General features: G+C 29.0%; 1 protein-coding gene across 1 annotated transcript in view; it reads right to left on the bottom strand.

The window, feature by feature from the left end:
* Positions 1–3,954: 3,954 nt before the first annotated feature.
* LOC116777900 (serine/threonine-protein kinase OSR1-like) overlaps positions 3,955–23,033 on the bottom strand; it is a 25,024-nt gene continuing 5,945 nt past the window's right edge. The window contains exons 3-14 of the mRNA XM_032671692.2: positions 20,299–20,350; positions 19,500–19,680; positions 18,643–18,767; positions 18,212–18,305; positions 12,879–13,023; positions 12,264–12,429; positions 8,624–8,771; positions 8,191–8,393; positions 7,541–7,708; positions 7,374–7,456; positions 7,109–7,304; positions 3,955–6,995 (exon numbers count right to left, since the gene is read on the bottom strand). Coding sequence (XP_032527583.2) covers positions 6,915–6,995; positions 7,109–7,304; positions 7,374–7,456; positions 7,541–7,708; positions 8,191–8,393; positions 8,624–8,771; positions 12,264–12,429; positions 12,879–13,023; positions 18,212–18,305; positions 18,643–18,767; positions 19,500–19,680; positions 20,299–20,350 — 1,642 coding nt within the window. The 3' untranslated portion in view covers positions 3,955–6,914. The remainder of the gene's footprint in view (positions 6,996–7,108; positions 7,305–7,373; positions 7,457–7,540; positions 7,709–8,190; positions 8,394–8,623; positions 8,772–12,263; positions 12,430–12,878; positions 13,024–18,211; positions 18,306–18,642; positions 18,768–19,499; positions 19,681–20,298; positions 20,351–23,033) is intronic.

The raw sequence follows: 23,033 nt of genomic DNA, 5'->3' as shown, positions 1-23,033 counted from the left end.
AGTTTTATGATGACTTTCCAAGACTAGAGACTTCATTTCTCTAAGATATATATATCTATACGGAAAAGTATCCTTATGTACTGCTTATAGAATGATTGAATAATAGAAAATAATATATAAGAGCTTCGCTTTTTTTTAAGTATAGCATTGGAAATAAATCTGAGTTACTATTTAAGGGTATCCCGTTAATTTTTCTTTTCTTATTGTCTGTTTTGCTTTTATAGTCAAGTTGACGACATTGATGGTATAATGGTAATAAAATAATGTATGCGTTTGCACGCATTATTTTTATAACAAGAATATAAATAAAATGACGGCATTCTTACATTTTGGTTCATCCAGCAATCCAGCTACATGGGGAAAAGTAATAGTGAATAAAAAGTTAAAATTTTGATTCATCAAGTTACTAATATTTCTGTAATTTTATACTAATAAGCTGTTTCTCATTCTCACTAAAAGTGGTTAAATAGTAAAGTCAATATGTCAATATTAGTACAATGAATATAATTTATTGATTTTATTATAGAAATTTTTAAATGTCTAATTATTTCTTAATAAATAGTTTGTCCTATCATTAATTATTCCATTTTTCTACTCAGTTATGGGATACGTTTCTTGTTTCTACATCTGGAACATTAACAGCTTATCGTTCATACATTTTCGATTAATATTAACGTAGAATTTTTAATAAAAGGGGAAAAGCTTCGTATGTGACGTGACGATGCAAACTAAAAATAGACACACTGGTACTGCGTAGTTAATTGTGCAGCTTTTAAGCCAACTAATTTTCAAAAGCAAAATGTTTTATTATGTAAAGCTAAATTTAAATGTATTAACATTAATAAACTCCAACTAATTAGATATAAGATAAACTATTATTAGGTACAAGAAGGAATTCTCTTTATTTATTCCTGACGTAATTATATTATCTCTATTTCTTAGAATAATCTTAGTTTAAGTTATAAATAGCTTGACCTGGAATAATCGCTAGAAATTTGTTCTGGTAAAGTATTTTTCTTTTCCACGCTTGTGTATCCGTCAACCCTTTAACTTTTACCAAAGAAGTTATGGTCCCTATTGTTTTTTTTCGCTTATGGATCTCCTCCCGACATAACAGTCTGAAGAGCATTACGATATATACAGACAAAGAGCAAAATCTAAGAGGCTTTACGTCGGCCTTTGTCAATATGAAAAATCTCGAAAATTGAATTAATCCTCAAGCGTTATTCCAATAAAAACATAACGCGATGAAATATGCACTTGCGATTAGCACTTAATCTAAATTTCCGTTTAGTAACGGTCTCGAAGAAGCGAAATATTGTGTGACGAAGATGATAAGACATTTATTTATAATGATTACCAATTGTATATAGATTCTATTCTCGTATAATTATAGATGTACCTTTTTTAACTTCGAAAACATTAAATAAATTTATGTTTTTTTTAGAATTATACACCAAGTTACGGATTTTTTAACAAAATTGATACTTTTTATTGTTACTGTATTGTTTTGCAAATATCGTTAAAGATTTGTAGGTACTTCTTTCGATTCTGCTGTATCATTGTTACTATCAAAAGATTACCACATATATTAAATGGATACCTACCTATGCTTCTGTTCCTATAGATTAAGAACATGTTTCTCGTCTCCTCAACAATACATACAAGTGGTGGCTTCTTCTCAAAGAACTCTTATTCCAACATCCATCCGTAAAAAACACTTCATATTTATGGAGAATATACCTTGAAATAAAATGCGATAATGTCACATCCTATCGGTTTCAGGAAAATAATTATACCTCTATCAGATATACGAAATGTTAGGAACGGAAAGTTTATGTTCTATATAGTAAATAATCGGTTGATACTCGATTGATCAATAATATCATATTTACACTACATTGTCTTACGTAACAATTGAATTAAAAAAAAACAAATGTGTGACTTAACGTGGTTTCATTTATCTCAGCTTCGTTCTTGACCTTGCTAGGAATTGTTTACTGCGATAGTGACCTAAAGACCTCCCAATCATGTGACGATCTATATTAGTAGACAAGTGTTTAAAAGACAAGCTAAATAACAATACAATTCCGGTAAGTAAAAAATATGACATGTTTACAACAATATTATTTATCAATTTGAGATTACAAAGTCCTTAGTGAATATTTATATTTATTTACGAGTTTTTACATTTATATTTTATAACTACATAGATATTCCCTATGGTATATAATCTCATAGGGATTGAAGGAAAACAAAATCCTTAAATAAATTTAAGCTGTACCTAAAAACACCATTAATGTATTTATAAGGCTAATTTCATTCATAGTAGGTATACCTGTAAGTGTGGAGCAAATATTAGAAGGGCCTCATAAACAAACATAAGAACGAAACCTACTACCAAAATAATAAGATTTTAAGAGCAATAGTTTTTTATTGGTGACATAATTTGTTAGTTTGTTTATATTGGAAATATAAGTAATTTGTAATTTTTAACAAATCTTATTCTAATGTTTTATTTTCGTAACAAAGTCTTATCAAAGTATATGAGTACTTAGGTAAAATTTTATGTTTGGAATAAATATCTTAGCTTAAATTTTAAAAGCTAAGGGCCATTCAATGCGAGCTAACTTATCTTAATAAAGAAAAATCCAATATACGTACATATAATAAGATGTATGCACGCTTTTCGCGACATCTGTCCTTTAAGGAAAATTGTGTATATTATGAAACATGTTAATTCCAAAACCAAAACCATTATAAAAAGGTTTATAAATTCAACGATTTTTAATTTCAAATTCTGTTCGTAAGTTGCAATATTTTTTTCTAAATATTTAATTACTATCTACACCCACTTATTAAACCTGTATCAATGTTAAAGTACAACACACTAGACCTATCAAGATAATATCCATTACAAGCTAGTGAACTTACACGATATTGCGAAACACAACCTTAATTGTTTTTAATTTTGTCTCACTTTCCAGTTAAATTAATTTCTAAAAGTGCTCAGTTTAGGCCTTTTTAAGATTGAAATCGATTTTATTTTACGGTTTTTGATGTAAGTAAAATACTTAATGTGGCTTACTATAAGGTTTTGAAGTTGACCGCTAGATGGTACTTAATAATATTTTCAAATACTTTTGTATGTTTTTTAGATATATAAAAATTTGTTGCATTTAATTATATAAAACTTGAAGGTAAGGTTGTTATATTACTGCTCCAGAATTTTTGATGCCATCACTAATCAGCTATTTTCAATACTAACACAACCTTGAGATCAGTTTATAGAACATCTGTTTCAAAGAAATGAGTACAAGGTTCGTAAATATTTTTATTGTCTTTTAACGCGAATTCCAACTTCCGACTGCGTGACCTCCATTATTTACGATGATAATATTGTTGTATTTATTTTAACTTTACAGATTATCACTTTTTATTTGTTGTTTGACATAACTAATACCGATTCTGTATAGGAACAGTAGGTATTTCTTATTTACAAATCTCGATATAGTACAATAGTGTTTAAGTTTTTCTTCCATCGGACTGACAAGTTCCTAGGCTTTATTATTTTAATACAAAAATAATAGCAGCGACATCTACTGTAGACATTGCGAACTACGATAAAGCATCATTATTGTGAGGATTATAATAACTTCACTCACCTGCCTACATTTTCTTAAGTTCTTTAAATTAAATTCTCTTTGTTTTCTGTTGTGAAATAAACCCAAAAAAAAATAATGCATCTTTTGCCAAATTGGATACAAAAAAAGGTATTCGCATCGCATTAGTTTAAGTTAATATGAGAAATATATTTTTTTTTCAATAACAAAATAAACTAATTGAAAACTAACCCAAGCGAGCACTTTGAGCGAGTTTGAGGCTTATAGCCAATTGTGGCATTCAAGTTTTCATTTAACATAACGATGAGGGTAAATTAAAAAATGAAACACATTTCTATCACCGAGGTGAAAGACTGTCGATGACTTTATTAAAATTATAGAAAGAAAACACAAGGAAAAGTAAACCTATCATTAAATGTAAAAAAAAAATAGGAAATAATATTGACATTTAACTTAATAGAAATTACAGTGCACAATCATACTTACAGGGATAATAAAATTATACGAAAACAAATAAATTAATTTTACGATATAAATTCGATACTGTGTTCATCAATCAAACATCAAACCCTTTAAAAAAAATTACTTAAATTAATATCAAATCGCATAAACGATCCATTATTCGAAAAAAAAACGGCACTCAAATAAAGAAAGCAAGCATTATTTTGTATTTGAAATTAAACTCTTTAATACTGGATCTTCTGAAATTTGTATGATAAAAATTGGAAGTCAACACATGAACAACGTCACCATACCAGACTCGCGAGCGACATCGAAACATCCAAATGAAAATAATTTCAAACGGAATAGTGACCAAATAAAAAAATACTATAAAACCATACAAGTGTCAGTAAAATAAATAACGTGGCTTATATACTAGGATGAGGTGACCACTAACATAGCTATTGTAAATATTCGTAAACGTTTCAATTTTGTTCTATTTTACAGTAATCGAGCGCGTTAGCACTCGTCCGCACTTGAATCCTGTCCTACCAGTAGACAAAGGGCCATTGTAGTAGACAAGCTCAATGTTCGATCACCTACAACAGCACACCTTTTAATGCGCGCCCGCTAAAAACGTCCTAGAAAATAAAAGTGGCATATGGCGGACGTTTCAAGACAGTTGTGTTAGTATCAGCTCGAAGCTTACACGTCGAAGATGTTGCCAACTCTTTAAAGCACACGGGGGGACGCAAGTACGTGGGTATATATATGGTGAAGAATATAAAAATTAAAGAAATAAATCATCTTAAGTTCTAAAATTTACATTAGTAATTGACAGCCACAAAAAACTGGACCATCGACTACATATTACTGTCGAACGGAACAATACGTTCACGAATACCACCTCTTTTTACAGAGGACAATAACTAAAGGCCGTGACGTTATAATTTTTGTGTATACATGTGTTGTAGTTTAACATACACTAGTAATATTCACATTTGCAACACAAAACGCACATCATCCGATTAGTCCAATATCCGCAGATGATAACAAACCCTCGCTATGAGCGTCCCACATCACTTCACCAAGCCATCACAAATGCGTATTAATAATAATGTTATAAAACTAATTCACAAAAATCATGATGTCACAACTAGTTCGTGGCAATACGTATTTATTAAACAGCCACTTGTATATAGGCACTTATATTAATCCGTATTACATTTAAAAAAAATTGGATTTCAAACATCAAATGATAAATAGGTTAAAATAAACATTGTTCCGAGTCTTCACGAAACATTCATCATTTCCATGTTTAGCTAGGAACTTTACATCCATCTACGAAACAAGTCACAGACCCCTGGTACAAAAATATAGCCCTAAACCTAAAAGAGGTCTAATGAATGTCTGCAGATAAATTTAAAGGACCGTCGACATTCTAAGCCATCTGCGTAACCAAACACCATGTGTCGCAGTCATAAATCAATCTTAAGACAAATAAAAAAAAAACACTTAATATGACAGAATAGGACAGAGCTTAATAAATAAAACTAAACCTCAATCGACGCAAAAGAATCCATTAATTTAGATAATACAATATTTTACAGTTTAAACTGCCATACATTATTCTTATTATAAACAAACGTTACCTTGTCTCTCAGAATTCGTGTTCACTAGATGGTATTGTGTATATGTCTGAGTACAACAGAAACGTCAAGTTCAAATAAAAATCGCATCTAACATGTGACAGTTAAATGTAAAATATCGTTTTATTTAAATTTTCAATAAACCTAGTAAACATTTGATTATAGAAAAGTTAATACTAAAAAAAAAGATTTAGCTCAATTCGTAAAAAAATGCCTAATATAAGCAGAAAAAGCCATCCCCCCAAACACCAATATCGTATCAAACAATTTCTAAATAAATATAAGTAGGGATAAGTCATAAACAGGCAAAATATTGAACAATAGGATCCAAATTATTAGGTAGACTTAAATGTATACGAAATTTAGATGGAAGTCATAGTGTGAGATGAAGATTAAGAGAAAGAGTCATCCGTTCAGAGGAACAGTCTCGTTTGATGTTAAGGAGACTACCATTGACCATATACAGCGGAATTAAGTATCAGAGGAGATGACATCCTCGTCGTGGTCGACCTCAGTGATAAATATTTTTGCTTTTGTGTGCCAAACTGTGTTACAGAGAAGGTGTTATACACTGTGCCAAGTAATCAATATCCACTGTCCGCTAACATTAAACAATGACATTTCTTGCGGATGCCCAAGGCCATACGGCCGCTTTAATTGACATATACTTAAACAAGGACTAGACGCGAATATCTCTTAAACTATCAGATTACAATGATTAAATTTAGTTTTTATAAAAATAATATATAGATTAATTTTAAGCACCAAAACAAGACTATAAACGTCTCTTGACGATTTAGCTCCAGCCATTAGTCAGTTTTCACGCGTCTAACGTACCCTATCTGTTGTAAAAACAGATTTCTTTACACCCACTGACTAATAACTTAAGTACAAATACGCAGTAACATAAATAATTCGCAAAACAATTGCATGGGCGTATTTGTAATGACGGGACATGTAGCGTCTCTGCCATACCTTTTGATCATGTGTCAAGAGGGATAGAGACGGTTACAACATTCCTCACAAGAATACATTTTTATAACAAAAATTTCAATTCCAAATTTAAAGCTAGCTATGAAAAAAAATAAAATATTTAAAACGGCAATAGTAAATGTATCCAGAAATAAATCAAATCATTATAACGTAAAAATTTTTGTTAACAAACATATCTTTGGTTGGCTAGGGAGTTAGTACACGTCAATTAAGCGATGTCGACTATGGAAATCTGCGCGAAACCGACCAAAGTTTTGTCGTCAAACTGTTCATTAGCAGGAGTCGAATTCTGTGAATGATAAAAATATTGTCAACGAAATAAATTATATTAAAACATAATTTAATTTTATATTAAATTAATATTTAACAAAAAAAACAGTATTAATTGTAAGATATACTTACAAGATGGAATGTGACAGTGTTGACCGGCGTCGGCGTGTTCCGCTGTGCAAGCAGTTTGGCCAGGTTAGTGGATATCGGAACAGAATCCAATGGATCCACCAATCCGGCTCCGACCAGCTCGCCAGCTATGCCTTCTGATGTATCCTTCCCCGTGATGAATTCAAAGCGTATATCGTTCAATTCCCGACGAGAATTCCTAAATATTTTTTTTCTTTTATATAAATATTTTCTTTATTTCAAATTTTATCAACCTCATTTTACTAACCTTAGCCTCAGAACTAGATTGACAACAACTGACTCAGATGTTACGCGAGCCAGTTGATTTGTTTGTTTACTCACTCCTGCTTCCTGTAAATATTCAATAAAGAATAACTTAATGTAAACTTAATGTATGTGTTTGTGTGTGTGTTAATTGTGTTTGTGTGAATTTACCTCGTCGTTATCGCTACTGGAGTCTGCCCTCTGTAACTGGTTCATGGGTCGTTTGTCCGGCTCCTCATCCGACTCTCTCCCAGCCTCGTCTTCCTCCTCACTCCACACCCATTCACCAGTTACAGTGCGATGAAGACGACCCGAAGCACCCGGCTGCCGTTTACTTGCCTGTTGGTACGTTACAAATTGGCATTAAAATTGGCAAAATTAATATAAGTGGGATATATAAATCACTAGCAGGAATAATGGATAAATTATCTGTGAATATTTATATATATTGTGTTATTTTTTCAAACATAATTACAGGTTTACCTTTGACGAATGACATATAAGAAAAATGCTGTGTTAATTTCAATGAAATTGAAATAAATTTTTATAACTTTGAAAGTCGTTGTTTAAATTTCAGTTTAATATTATAACTTATATTATGAAGAGAGCAAAGATTTTTCCACATTGAAATAATAAAATTATTGTAATGAAGTAGGAATTTTTCATAAAAATTTATCTTCGAGCTAAAGTGCTGTATTGTATTAAAGTGTATCCACATTTTTTGTAATACATTAGCATGTTAGACTAGCCGGTATTATGATAACGTCATTAATATTTATGAATATTATATTATGGAAGTATTCAAAAAAATATTGACGGACCTTATGAACCCTCGTCTCCATACTTGGTCCAATAGCGACAAGAGTCTGTGTTAGGTACTTTTTGTCTTTAGCTTTTTTGAAAAACTGATGTTTAAGTAACTCTGTCGCTGTTGGTCTCTTCGATGGATCTTTCTGTAAACAATCGATTATCATTTTCCTAAAGGTTTTCCCGTATACTTTGTATTGTTCCTTTTCATCCGCACCTGTAACATGAACATGTAAATAGTTTACAAACGTACAACTACAATAAACATTTGATTCATAATAATAAGTATGGTCAATTGTATAAAAATAAATTTATAATCAAATTTTCAGGTAACTCCGTAAACGATAAACGATAAGAGATAAGTAAAAGGAAACTTAGAATTATTTATTAATATATAATAGATGATTATTGTAAAAGATTCGTCGTGAATATTTCATTGGAACCTACCGGTATCTAAGTTTGGTGGATCGTTCTGCAGAGTAAGCATGAGGACCTTCATTGGTGGGTATTTATGATAAGGCGCGGTGCCTGTTGCCATCTCAATAGCTGTTATACCAAAGGACCATATGTCCGCTTTGAAGTCGTAACCGTGGTCCTTAAAAGAATTTTTTTGTTAAATATTGGATACGCATACCTGCGGCTTAGTAAGTAGTATTTAGTAGTCGTAGAGCCTCGGGGTAGGGATAATGAAAGAAGGAGGACTTTTAGAAGTGGCAGTGGTAAGATAAAGGCTAAAAGGCTTGATGGGAATGTAAGGGAAGTGTAAGCGTAACTAAGTGTAAATGCAACTAAGTCTAAGTGTAACTAAGTGTAAATGTAACTAAGTCTAAGTGTTCAAAGTGTAAATGTAACTAAGTCTAAGTGTAACTAAGTGTAAATGTAAAGAAGTGTAAGTGTAACTAAGTGTAAATGTAACTAAGTCCAAGTGTAACTAAGTGTAAATGTAACTAAGTCTAAGTGTTCAAAGTGTAAATGTAACTAAGTGTAAATGTAACTAAGTGTAAATGTAACTAAGTCTAAGTGTAACTAAGTGTAAATGTAACTAAGTGTAAATGTAACTAAGTCTAAGTGTAACTAAGTGTAAGTGTAACTAAGCCAAAGTGTAACTAAGTGTAAATGTAACTAAGTCTAAGTGTAACTAAGTGTAAGTGTAACTAAGTGTAAATGTAACTAAGTCTAAGTGTAACTAAGTGTAAGTGTAACTAAGTGTAAATGTAACTAAGTCTAAGTGTAACTAAGTGTAAATGTAACTAAGTGTAAATGTAACTAAGTCTAAGTGTAACTAAGTGTAAGTGTAACTAAGCCAAAGTGTAACTAAGTGTAAATGTAACTAAGTCTAAGTGTAACTAAGTGTAAGTGTAACTAAGTGTAAGTGTAACTAAGTGTAAATGTAACTAAGTCTAAGTGTAACTAAGTGTAAGTGTAACTAAGTGTAAATGTAACTAAGTCTAAGTGTAACTAAGTCTAAGTGTAACTAAGTGTAAATGTAACTAAGTCTAAGTGTAACTAAGTGTAAGTGTAACTAAGTCTAAGTGTAACTAAGTCTAAGTGTAACTAAGTCTAAGTGTAACTAAGTGTAAATGTAACTAAGTCTAAGTGTAACTAAGTCTAAGTGTAACTAAGTGTAAATGTAACTAAGTCTAAGTGTAACTAAGTGTAAGTGTAACTAAGTCAAAGTGTAACTAAGTGTAAATGTAACTAAGTGTAAGTGTAACTAAGTGTAAGTGTAACTAAGTGTAAATGTAACTAAGTCTAAGTGTAACTAAGTGTAAATGTAACTAAGTGTAAATGTAACTAAGTCTAAGTGTAACTAAGTGTAAGTGTAACTAAGCCAAAGTGTAACTAAGTGTAAATGTAACTAAGTCTAAGTGTAACTAAGTGTAAGTGTAACTAAGTGTAAATGTAACTAAGTCTAAGTGTAACTAAGTGTAAATGTAAAGAAGTGTAAGTGTAACTAAGTGTAAATGTAACTAAGTCTAAGTGTAACTAAGTGTAAATGTAACTAAGTCTAAGTGTAACTAAGTGTAAGTGTAACTAAGTCTAAGTGTAACTAAGTCTAAGTGTAACTAAGTCTAAGTGTAACTAAGTGTAAGTGTAACTAAGTCAAAGTGTAACTAAGTGTAAATGTAACTAAGTCTAAGTGTAACTAAGTGTAAGTGTAACTAAGTGTAAATGTAACTCAGTGTAAATGTAACTAAGTCTAAGTGTTCAAAGTGTAAATGTAACTAAGTGTAAATGTAACTAAGTGTAAATGTAACTAAGTCTAAGTGTAACTAAGTGTAAATGTAAAGAAGTGTAAGTGTAACTAAGTGTAAATGTAACTAAGTCTAAGTGTAACTAAGTCTAAGTGTAACTAAGTGTAAATGTAACTAAGTCTAAGTGTAACTAAGTGTAAGTGTAATTAAGTCTAAGTGTAACTAAGTCTAAGTGTAACTAAGTGTAAGTGTAACTAAGTGTAAATGTAACTAAGTCTAAGTGTAACTAAGTGTAAGTGTAACTAAGTGTAAGTGTAACTAAGTGTAAATGTAACTAAGTCTAAGTGTAACTAAGTGTAAGTGTAACTAAGTGTAAATGTAACTAAGTCTAAGTGTAACTAAGTGTAAATGTAACTAAGTGTAAATGTAACTAAGTCTAAGTGTAACTAAGTGTAAGTGTAACTAAGCCAAAGTGTAACTAAGTGTAAATGTAACTAAGTCTAAGTGTAACTAAGTGTAAGTGTAACTAAGTGTAAGTGTAACTAAGTGTAAATGTAACTAAGTCTAAGTGTAACTAAGTGTAAGTGTAACTAAGTGTAAATGTAACTAAGTCTAAGTGTAACTAAGTGTAAATGTAACTAAGTGTAAATGTAACTAAGTCTAAGTGTAACTAAGTGTAAGTGTAACTAAGCCAAAGTGTAACTAAGTGTAAATGTAACTAAGTCTAAGTGTAACTAAGTGTAAGTGTAACTAAGTCTAAGTGTAACTAAGTGTAACTAAGTGTAAATGTAAAGAAGTGTAAGTGTAACTAAGTGTAAATGTAACTAAGTCTAAGTGTAACTAAGTGTAAATGTAACTAAGTCTAAGTGTAACTAAGTGTAAGTGTAACTAAGTCTAAGTGTAACTAAGTGTAAGTGTAACTAAGTCTAAGTGTAACTAAGTCAAAGTGTAACTAAGTGTAAATGTAACTAAGTCTAAGTGTAACTAAGTGTAAGTGTAACTAAGTCAAAGTGTAACTAAGTGTAAATGTAACTAAGTCTAAGTGTAACTAAGTGTAAGTGTAACTAAGTCTAAGTGTAACTAAGTCTAAGTGTAACTAAGTCTAAGTGTAACTAAGTGTAAGTGTAACTAAGTCTAAGTGTAACTAAATCTAAGTGTAACTAAGTGTAAATGCAACTAAGTCTAAGTGTAACTAAGTGTAAATGTAAAGAAGTGTAAGTGTAACTAAGTGTACATGTAACTAAGTCTAAGTGTAACTAAGTGTAAATGTAACTAAGTCTAAGTGTAACTAAGTGTAAATGCAACTAAGTCTAAGTGTAACTAAGTGTAAATGTAAAGAAGTGTAAGTGTAACTAAGTGTAAATGTAACTAAGTCTAAGTGTAACTAAGTGTAAATGTAAAGAAGTGTAAGTTTAAACTAAGTGTAATTGTAACTAATTTTGCGTCTGAGTGTGAGTGAGTGTGGCTGTGGAATGAGTGTGATGCGGGAAAGGGTGTAGGTGTTGGTATTGGTATTGGTGTGGGTGTGGGTGTGAGTATGTGAGGGTGAGTGTGTGAGAGAGTATGAGTGTAAGTATAAGTTTAGGTGTTAGTATAAATGTGTACGGTATGTTATGACTACGGTACGGTACGGATACGCTTAAAGCTTTATGCAGGTTGAGATTGCATGGGAGGGGATGGTAAGGATTAAGGTAGGTCAATTGTTAGGTTTAGGGTACATGTAATGTATGTTTAGGGTGAAGTTTATTTATGCACAAACCCTGTAGATGTGAGGTAGGAGCCGAGGATGTGTACATGGATATTTGTATGTGCAAATAATTTGCATATAATGTATTTGACCATGTATAAACTTGTTAGATATACATAGGTATGTATGATAATTTATTTTATACCTGTTCCATGACTTCGGGTGCCATCCAGCAGGGAGTACCAACGAAGGTGTGCCTGACTTTCTGCCGCGACAAGTCCCTGCCGGTCGCCAGCCACGCTGACACCCCGAAGTCAGCAATTTGAACAGTGCCATCCTCTCCCAGCAATATGTTACCCGCCTTTATATCCCTGAAATTCCCACGACGGTCACTCCTCTCCTTAGCGAATCTAATTTATTTTTACTTTTCCAGTATTCAACTTCGCATAAACATTGCCAATTATATGTTTCTTTGTTTGTTGTTTTTATGAAATATTCGCTTTTAAATTATTTATTTCAGGTATTATTAAATTTCGCATAACTTTATTAAAAACTATGTATATATCAAAAATATTTTGTGCTTTTGCTATAATTAGTTTATCCTCTTTTTGTTTCGTTGCACAAGCTTAAATTTTCTTAGTACCGCAGCAAAGTAAAATAGTTTAATTCGCCAAAATAATATTTTTATTTTTTGGATACTATATGAAATTAAAATACCCAAACAATGAAAAACATAACATAAAATTCGCAAAATTTAAAGCCAGCAAAATTCAAACAAAATGAAAATTAAATCACAATATAGAAAATATAATAATACTACCTATGAATTTGTCCGTTACTGTGAAAGTACTCCAATCCTTTAAGCACTTCTTTGAGGACAGTGGCGATCGTTGCTTCATCAAATACGCCGTGTTTACAATTCGATACCCGCATCTTATGTTTGATTACGTCCAAGAGACTCCCTCCTAGAAAATATTTTCTCATTTACACAGGCGATCTAAAACAGCTATTTTAAAAAACACTGCAACCTACGAGTCCGTCTTTTCTTCTAGATGTAACTTCCCCGGCTTCAAACATTCTAAACGGTATGAGCCCTTAATATTTTATCCAGGGCTCATACCGTTTAGAAATATTACTTGGCACATGTGCCTCTATTAAGAAACTCCGCCCGAATGGCCCCTGGGATCGGTTAACAAGCTAAGTCTAGATGTAAAATCAATAAATCTACGCATGTGCAATAAGCTTTTGGCAGGTTTAATGTAAACGCGCGCAGGTCAGCATACAAATGAAATGCATTTATTGATTAAATCCTAGATTTTCCCGGGCCCAGAGTCCTCTCATACCTATAAATTGTGCATGTATATACGAGGTCTAGAATATTCTACTGCGTAATTTGTTGCGTAATAATAATAGTATTTATACTCAAAATATGTTAAATTCAGACGTTTTTCCACCATTACGAGATGAACATGGATTTTACTGTTTAAATTAGCCATTTTTACATATAAAACAAAAAATGTTAAGAGAGAATTGCAAAAAAGAACCATTTCCATGGCTGTTTGAAATATTGCTTAAAAAAATATATTATTTTTATTGGTGGCGATGATCACCACTTGAATTCGCTTAAGCAGTTAATTTTGCGAGACCTGTTGAATCTTAACACATTTTTGCATGTTGTGCTACTGCAATTATATTCGTCAAATTATTTGGTTACATTGCCATCTTAAGAGATATCATTGGATATATTTTACAATTTAGGAAATTTAAAAGGTATTACATATAAGAATCATATATTTGTCCAATATTTTATATTACGTATTTTATTTTAATATTAGGCACATTTGGGTCACAATATAATTATTCCGTTCAGTTACCAAAAATAGTTAAACCTACTTTAAATAGAAAGAAACAGAACAGGGGGGATAGTCTTAATAATCAAATTACTCATACAAAGAAAGCCATTGCAATTTTAAAATAATCATATAATATCAAATAGATATAGGCAATATAGTACATAAATATATTTATTTATTTATTTCATTCTAGGCTAGAGACGTAAATCCCCCGCCAATGCAGATTTATTGATTGATTGCGCGCGCAAATATTAGAAGCTGCGTCTGGAACCTACTATTTACTTCCTAGGATATACGATGTTATGCACCTAACATGTAGAAAATGTGTCGTTATAAAAATTATTATCCCGCGGTCAAGACATTCACAGGACTATACAAATACACACCCAATATAATGCATAATCAGCTTTTAAAGAGATTTAAGTTTTTACAATAAAAACAAACAAGGAAGAAAATATCACAGCAATGTTTAATACGTTCATATTATAATATTATAATATTTATATAAACAATATCTTATTGTTTATATAAACAATATCTTTAAATGTATGATACATATGTATATGTATATGTATATATATATATATATATATATATGTGTGTGTGTGTGTATACACATATAATACGTATGTAGTTTTCTTTGACGTAATTAATTTTACAGCGCGTCAGTTAACGGAGCTCGTGGATAATTAAATATTAAATTTTATTTCTTGGTTAGCTTATTTGACGCTGAATATGACAGATTTATTTTACTATAATAACAAAAACCCTGTAACCCATGTTTAAAATACTATACTTGTTGATATTTTTTTTAGTAATCTGAGATTAAATAGGGTTAACGCAACAATAAATATTCCGTATGTCTCAGAATATTTCATAGCAAATTAAAATCACTCAAAAATTTAACAAAAATCCCTTTATCTATACAATGCATAAAAATTGCCGAAGTACATACAAAACACCTAAATTATTAAAAGCAAATTAAAAAAATAATAATTTAAACCAGCCATAAAACCAAAAGTATTGTTAATTAATGCAAATTTTTAATCATGAAACTTTTCTCTCAAACTTCTTTCGTGGTGTCTTCTTCATAAAATTTTATAAAAAAAAAACAGAAATGGAAGTATAAATAGTAAAATTATCAAGTCTACATTATGAAATTAAGCATAAAGAATATTTTAACACAAAGTTAGTTGATTCTTCTAAAACAATTAGTTGGTTTAACAACCCAGTCTAATCTTACTGATCTTAATCTACTACTAACGTTGTTAATTATAATCGATTTCAACCAAGAATGCTCAAACGACAGTTACAAGAAAATTTATATAAATAAAATTTAGAAAAGGATTATTTCCTAAGAATCAAAATATGTACATAATGAGATTTTAAATCACGTTTTCATACGGCCCTCAGATAAAGTACTTTCACAAACATTATACTAAGCCTTAGAAAGATTTTAAAAAAATGTCTCTCCAAAGCAATATGGCATTCGACATATATACAAATAAATAAGTGTCTGTTTGTAATACACAAAATCGGTTCTAACTAGAGGCATGTGAATTTATACATAGCATATATCAAAATTGACAGTATTTATTTATATTTTTTTTAACTTTTACACCGACTGTTTGTACTGCCTGATCTCCGAAATGGTTTGATCTATTTTGAAGACACTTTATTTTATTTATTTTAATGAATGTAAATAAGAATCTTCTGTACATATAAATAAAAACAAGAAAGATCTTTTCGGTTTTCAGAATATTAACTTATTGTGAATTCGTAATTCTTTTAAAAATTCTATTGATATTATAAATATAAAAAGATGAATCGTAATTTCCATTCAGGGAGAAAACAATAAACATCAAAATAAAAGTTCTTTCAAGAATAGATTAATCAAAAGAGTAGACGAAAAACGAAGAGCCAAGTATTGTTGGTATAATAATATTAATAATAATAATAAAACATTGTGAAACAGTCTATATGGATTGAGCCTACGTCGCCAAAAAAATATAAAACTAATGAAAATGCAGAATATGACACAAATATAATGTTACAAATAACAAAAAATATATGTTGAAAAACAAAAGAAATATTTCACAATGTTCTTGAATCATGTCAGCAAAACTTTTTTCATATGCAACAAAAACTGATACATGGTTAAAACAATAAGCATTTATGATAAAAACAAAGCAACAAAGTGTAAAATAAAAAGGTTTAATAAAAGGAAAAAATAGATAAGAAATAAGCAATATAATTAATTATTTACAAAGTAAATAGTAAAGCATTATAAGACAAAGAAACCTTCTTTTTTATAATAATCGCAGCATTTTAAATGGCTATTCCATTTTCACTACCGAGTTAAGATGAACAAATGTTTTGATAAAAAACCATCTACTTAGAAATGTTTTAATGTCCATTCTAGAGGACCTTATTGATGACAAGCAATAGAATATGAAGTAATCTAATATTTTTCTGCATCATCTCACAAACTTCTATGCTTCAAAATAAATCATAATTTAATCTTTAAATTAAACTTTGACAATACAAAGGGAGGTGAGAAATTTACTATGAATGTGGTGATGCAAAATGAAAGTTTATTAAATGTTAACCCTATTTAATAATATGAAGCATAACAAACAAAACAGACTCAGTCTGATTAGAAATTCTTGTTTTTAAGAACGTTTTCTTGAGAGAATCCGTAATAAACAAATTTCAATTTGATATCAAATAATTATAACTACAAGCAAATCACCAAGTAATAATGGTATAATTCTTAACATACTCAACTCACAACTCAAACTAATTATAGAAGTTATAACAACTTATGTCCGTAATCTGATGATAGTTCAATGAAAACCTGTTAAAAATTTTACTCGAAATTGTCTATATACATTAAATATTGTTTAAATAAACAATATATATATAACAATATATATATATAACAATATAACATATATATATATAACAATATAACATATATATATATAACAATATAACATATATATATATAACAATATAACATATATATAATTATAACTGAATAATTGTAAAAAGCATTCTTAATAATTCCTCTAATTATGGAAAACACAATGACCGTCTTATTTCATTGGACAATTATTGTTTTATATTAATTTCAAATATTCAGTCTCTACTGATGAAGCCTTTACACAGAAACTCGGCTGAACCAACATATACATCTGGTTTAAAGAAAATTTTATGTTCCATATGTGTTATTTCTATCCAAGTCAAACATTTTTATGTAAACACAGTCATAAAATCGTCAATACCAAACGATAATAATCACGCTGACCTAAAAATTAAAAAGTGTAAGAAAAAATGTTGTTACAACGCCAGTCAACGTATTAAATAAAACATCACATATCAAGAATATCCTATTTGCAAGAGAATTTACTTTTTAATAATTATAACCGTTTCAAATTTAAAATATTCTACATTATCAGACTTTGAGAAAACAAAAACTCTGCAATGATAGCAGATTCTATCTGATTTTGAATTATACTTGATCATTACTTGCATTATGAATATTGCAACGATTTAAATAATGAAATAGAAATTAACCTAAGACACAATTATTTGACAAAGAATAATTATAATGAAATTATGTGTAGATCAAGAATGTTATATATAAGTTATACAAGCAAGTCATTTGCTTTATGATTAACAGTTTTTTAATGCTTATATATTTTTTTTTTTTAATGCCATTCTAAAGTTCTGTCTAAGTACGAAACATGCAAAAAATTTCCATATTTTATAAATTAAATAATGAAATTATATTCCTTTGCTACACATCCCTGTCCATTATTATACTAAATTTGATACTTTATGAATATATAATATGTATATAATAAAAATAAATATAAATATAATGTTGATCAAAATTTTTTTAAATAATTAATTATTTTAATTACATCAAAAGCATAGCCATCGCTTGTAAAAAAAAAAAATAATAATATAAAGGGCAAAGCAAAACATATTGTTATCAACATATCACATATTTAAAATAATACGTATATAGAAATAATGTTCAATTCAATTATTTTACAAAATGGACACTTCTGTGACTGTGAAATAAAGAAAATATTTTTCACAGTCATGTCCCTTCTTTTAATTCTTAAATAAACAAAACTTGTTTAGACAAAAAATACAAATTAAATTCATATATATTAAAAATGTAATATGCATATGAATGAACTCACATTGACTGAGCTCTTTGCATGAATAATAATAAATATATATCAAACAAATCTAACATTAATTGATTATAAAGTGTTTTGCTTACCTTCTAATAATTTAAGGACAAGCCACAATTCATCATTAACCACAAAACTGGTATAATATGTGACAACATTGAGATGATTGCAACTGGACATTGCCTGGAAATAAAAATGACACATCTTTTATTGCAAGTAGAAATTAAGTAGTATTAATTTATTGATAGTTCACTTTAAAAACTCATTTGTGGGATGAAATGTTTAAGAGGTAATAAATTGTTGATGTTCGAATGTAGACAAATGATTTTCACTTGATTATTATCATTGTAAATTTTAAGGTGGATATTTAGTTATTTGCATATATTCTATAGAAATTTCTTTGGCCATTGTCACAAATTGAAAGATAATACTTATTACAACTATTATTATAGTTATATTTATTGTTTGTTATAAGACAAAATACTTTCTTTTTGTAATATTATTAAAAATTTTATCTTACTTGAATTTCCTTTAGTAGCTCGTCCATTGAGGTATTCCATTTCTCTAAATTTATTCTCTTTATAGCACATTTTTCATTTCTTGGTTTACAAAATGCTGAATATACAACAGCAGTTGCTCCCACACCTGAGGAGAAATCAAAAATAGAAAACAATTAGTTTAAAAAAAAATAATTATAAATATGTCAAGTCAATTCTTGTAATCCTTTAGATCTTTTGTATTTAAATACATTGATAGTGTGATTTTTTTTCTTTGAAGAATGATGATTTTAGATTTTTGTTGTTCTTCTTATTTTGTGTATAAATTATTATTCTTATCTTACATAACTAATTAATATAATTTTTTCTAATTGAGAATATTTATTCAAATCTTTTAACCTTTCAAATCTATGAACTATCATTGACTTTGCGACTTCTTGGAACATCATCCGAATTAAAAATTGAGTTGTAACTGGAATGTTATAATGAACGAAACACGTTTCGTTGTCGACATGTAATACACGTAATGACTTGTTTACATTTACAATACCTTGTAAATGAATGGATTCTATGTCAACAGAAGCACAAGTGACATACCGGGTAATGTATGACAAAATTGCTTTAATTTATTTCTAAAATTGATTTAAGAATTAAAACACATAATATTATCAGATGAGTATTTTAAAATTTTCAGTAAATGTCCAGAACTGAACATTATCAAGAAAATATTTGATGACATGATACAATTTGACAGATTGTATCGATTGTTTTGTAATTTTAATTGAAAAGCGCTATTAAACAATTAATAAACTACAAAATCAGGTTCCAAAAAATATTTAAATGGATAATTATATTTTTTCAATTAATAACAATTACTTACCAATAACATCACGTAAATCGTAATCTTCTTGACTATTAGGCCACGGACATGAAGTATTTGCAGTGGCAGCCATTTTGCGAGTGAACAAACTTCCAATGCTGCCGGCTGTGTTCAAGGTGCAAGCAGCTCGCACATACGACGACAATGCTGAGATTTGTCGGTCGCATGTTCCAAAAGATTTCTATAATGTATTGAAATTTGCTTTTAAATTATTATTTATACAACTTAATAGAAAAAAAAATTCTGAACAAAAAAAAACAAGAAATTGATTTGAAGTGAAATTAAATTCTATTAAATATTTAACGTTTTTATTGAGTATATTTTTAAATATTTAACAAACTTTGAAAGAAATCATGTTTCTAAGAAAGTGCCTTAAATATGGCAACATTTTCATCAACCAAATTCTACACTCGGAAAGGTCATAGGCACTAATATTTTATGTATTATATTTATTAATTTATATCAACACATTTTATTAAAATCAAACTGTCAAAGCATTTTTATGGCATATTAAAAATATTTTTAATGTGCATTTTTTTTGTCACTATCATTTGTTACCTATTTTGTGATATATGGTGAATAGCAAGATTTTTTTAATGCAAAATATTTTTTTTTTGTTTTGTCTTACGTGTATAGTTTTTCCTTAATGGTTCTATTGAAACTTTCTTGTTACAACGGCAAATAAATCTCTCAAGGCCTCTTATACGTAATAAATAAAACAATATCTCATTCAAGGTGTTCACGTAAAAACTTATGTAAAAAAAGTACTTATGTGTATAAAAAAATACCTTCTAATTACCTGGCGGAAAACTCCACTCACACCGGGTGGTAATATTCCTGCCTGTATATTACTGAAAAAAATCACATATTATTTGAAAAAGATGTCAAATCTAAAAAAGAGTACTTATGTACTTTATAATCACTTTTGCTATTTCATTATTCTTTCTATATTATTTTTAAAATTGTCATTGTGTCTTAATATTAACATCTCGGAGGTCGTAGAAAATTAAAATATCTTTATATATAATATGTTTTTATTTTTGGGATATATATTAACAATTCTTCTATCAGGAAAGTTAATACTAAAATACCGCTCCTAAATCATCAAGAGGAATTAAATTCTAAAACATGCAAAAACTATTTGTCTGTAAACAAGTTAATCCTTTAAAAAATATGGTGATATTAGATATGTATGAAGTTGTAGCACATTTTCGCCCTAAGGCGATTAAGATTTTTAAATGCAGCTGTAGTAATAACTGTTAACAGTAGTATTTCTATCGAGCAGCCTAAAATATGACCAGTATTTAATATATCACAGCCTAACTGTTCCGCTTTTAAAATTTACTATTAAAAACATAATTTTCATATATGGAGTCCCCTAGATTAAAATTTCAAAACTTTCACACATAATATGATAAAAACACCATACACGTTCTCACACGCCAAATATAGATACGCTCTAAACTGAATGTTTAAATTTAAAAACCCTTTCTTCTTATTTTCACGCTTCGTTACCTTTCTGAGAGAGTCGCTTAGGTATAATCTTCTCATTGGCTATTATAAACATTTTACATAAATTATTTTTACAATAAAAATAGTTTACTATAATATACATACTTATCCAACTTAACTGTACGAGTACCCACAGGCTACAGCCAAATTATATATATTATTACTAAAATCATAAAAGCCGTAACAGTTTTTTAAATCTATATGTTTTATAAATGGCATATTAAATTGTAGAGATCGTCTAATCTTAAAATGAACGCCCCTCCACTTGTAAACAAACTGAGACTAAAAAAAACAAAAGGATCTTTCGATTTTTTAAAACGAAGAGGACCAAAAAACATCATTTCGTTTTAGAATTAAACAGCAAAGCCTTCCTTGACGGAGTACTGATTTGCCAGCTATCGAAAGTTCGTGGGAAAGACAGACACCAAAACTTGCTGTTTATTAAATAACTATAAGTATCAATAATTTCGCTTTTTATTAATTTTTGTGAAAAAACTTGAGCCACCTTAATAATATTTTTATGGGACCATCTCAGAAGTATAAAAAACTCCTCAAAATCAATTTGTGTACTGAAATTTCTTTTTTCATAAAGGTATGCATAGATAGATCCATAGTTATTCAACCTTATACTGTTGCATTTAAACATTATATAAGTGAGATTAACATGCTTATAATTATATTTTGTTTCAACAAAAAGTTTCGATTTACATTCAAGTAATCAAATTCAAAGTTTAAAAAAAGGTTCTATGAGTGTTGTAATGTAATATTTGATTACATGTCAAATGATATTGAATTACTCAATGTGAAAAACGTTTTTGCTTGATGAGTAATTTTGAGAAGGTAACACTACTTGTTTCTATTTACACTTTTATAAAAATTAAGGTATTTAAGCTGGTTATTTTTGAACATCTATGTCGTAATGTATTCAAATATTTTAAATTGAAAAATGTATATAAAATTTGTATCATAATATGAACCTATGAGTCGTTTACGTTACTTCTGTTCACATGTTTACGTTACTTCTGACTGAATTTCGGTATTTGTGAAAAATAATGTATTCAAATATTGACTTTTCAAGTTATCAAGTTGCCATTTTAAGTCTATTCATATATTCTACAAACCAGACAACATTCTTATTACTACTTTCGAACTGTTCCGTACCAGAAATAGTTACTAGATTGGTAGGTTAATAATAAAAATACAAACCAAAATTTTGCCATTATAATACTATTGTTCAGATATATAGGCAGAGGTCACAGTTATTCTGCCAAAAGCAAATCTTTATGATATATGTACTTATATTTAAATTTATAATATTCAGATATTTCCTTTTTAACTTGTGCTACGTCATAAAGCTTGTTATCAATTCTTGAAAACTTATAAGGGTAAAGTTTTAATACACTTGTTTTCGACTTAATAAGTCTAATAAGAATGAACTGTGTTCAACCTAAAGTCAAATTGACTTAGAAGTTACATTTTTCAAACAATCCATGAGGCTTTTCTCAAAGATAAGACTTAAAGTAAATACGTTAATTCTATATTAATTTTATTTTTAATTAAGGTCACGGTATAGGTGAAGCCCAATAATATGTAAATTTGTATGAGTGAAAGAATGTAAAATGTTTGTTGTACTTTTTGAGACGCGGCTTGACTTCATTTTATATAGAAACATTAAGATCGTGGAATAAAACATAGTATTAAATTTACTGGAAACAAAACTAGTAAGTAGAAATATCAAGTTTAAATTATTTTATTACATTATAAATAAATTTTGCTCTAATAGAATATTTTTATTTTAAGCGAATAAGAACATTTGGTGGTATACTCTACTAAAGAACATCGTACAGTTCTTAAAACTGTAAAAACATTTAAATATTGTTACGGAGTTTTACAATTTTTTTTTTCCACCCTGTATTCATCTTGAGTATTGTTAGAAAATAAGTAAGTATTTAATTTTAATTAAATCACTAATGAACATTGATGAAATAAAATCTTATATATTTAGTATATAATATGTCATCT

This window comes from Danaus plexippus, chromosome Z (assembly GCF_018135715.1).
Source record: "Danaus plexippus chromosome Z, MEX_DaPlex, whole genome shotgun sequence".
In the NCBI taxonomy this organism is placed as follows: Eukaryota; Metazoa; Arthropoda; class Insecta; order Lepidoptera; family Nymphalidae; genus Danaus; species Danaus plexippus.
This window is presented reverse-complemented; position numbering and strand designations above follow the sequence as displayed.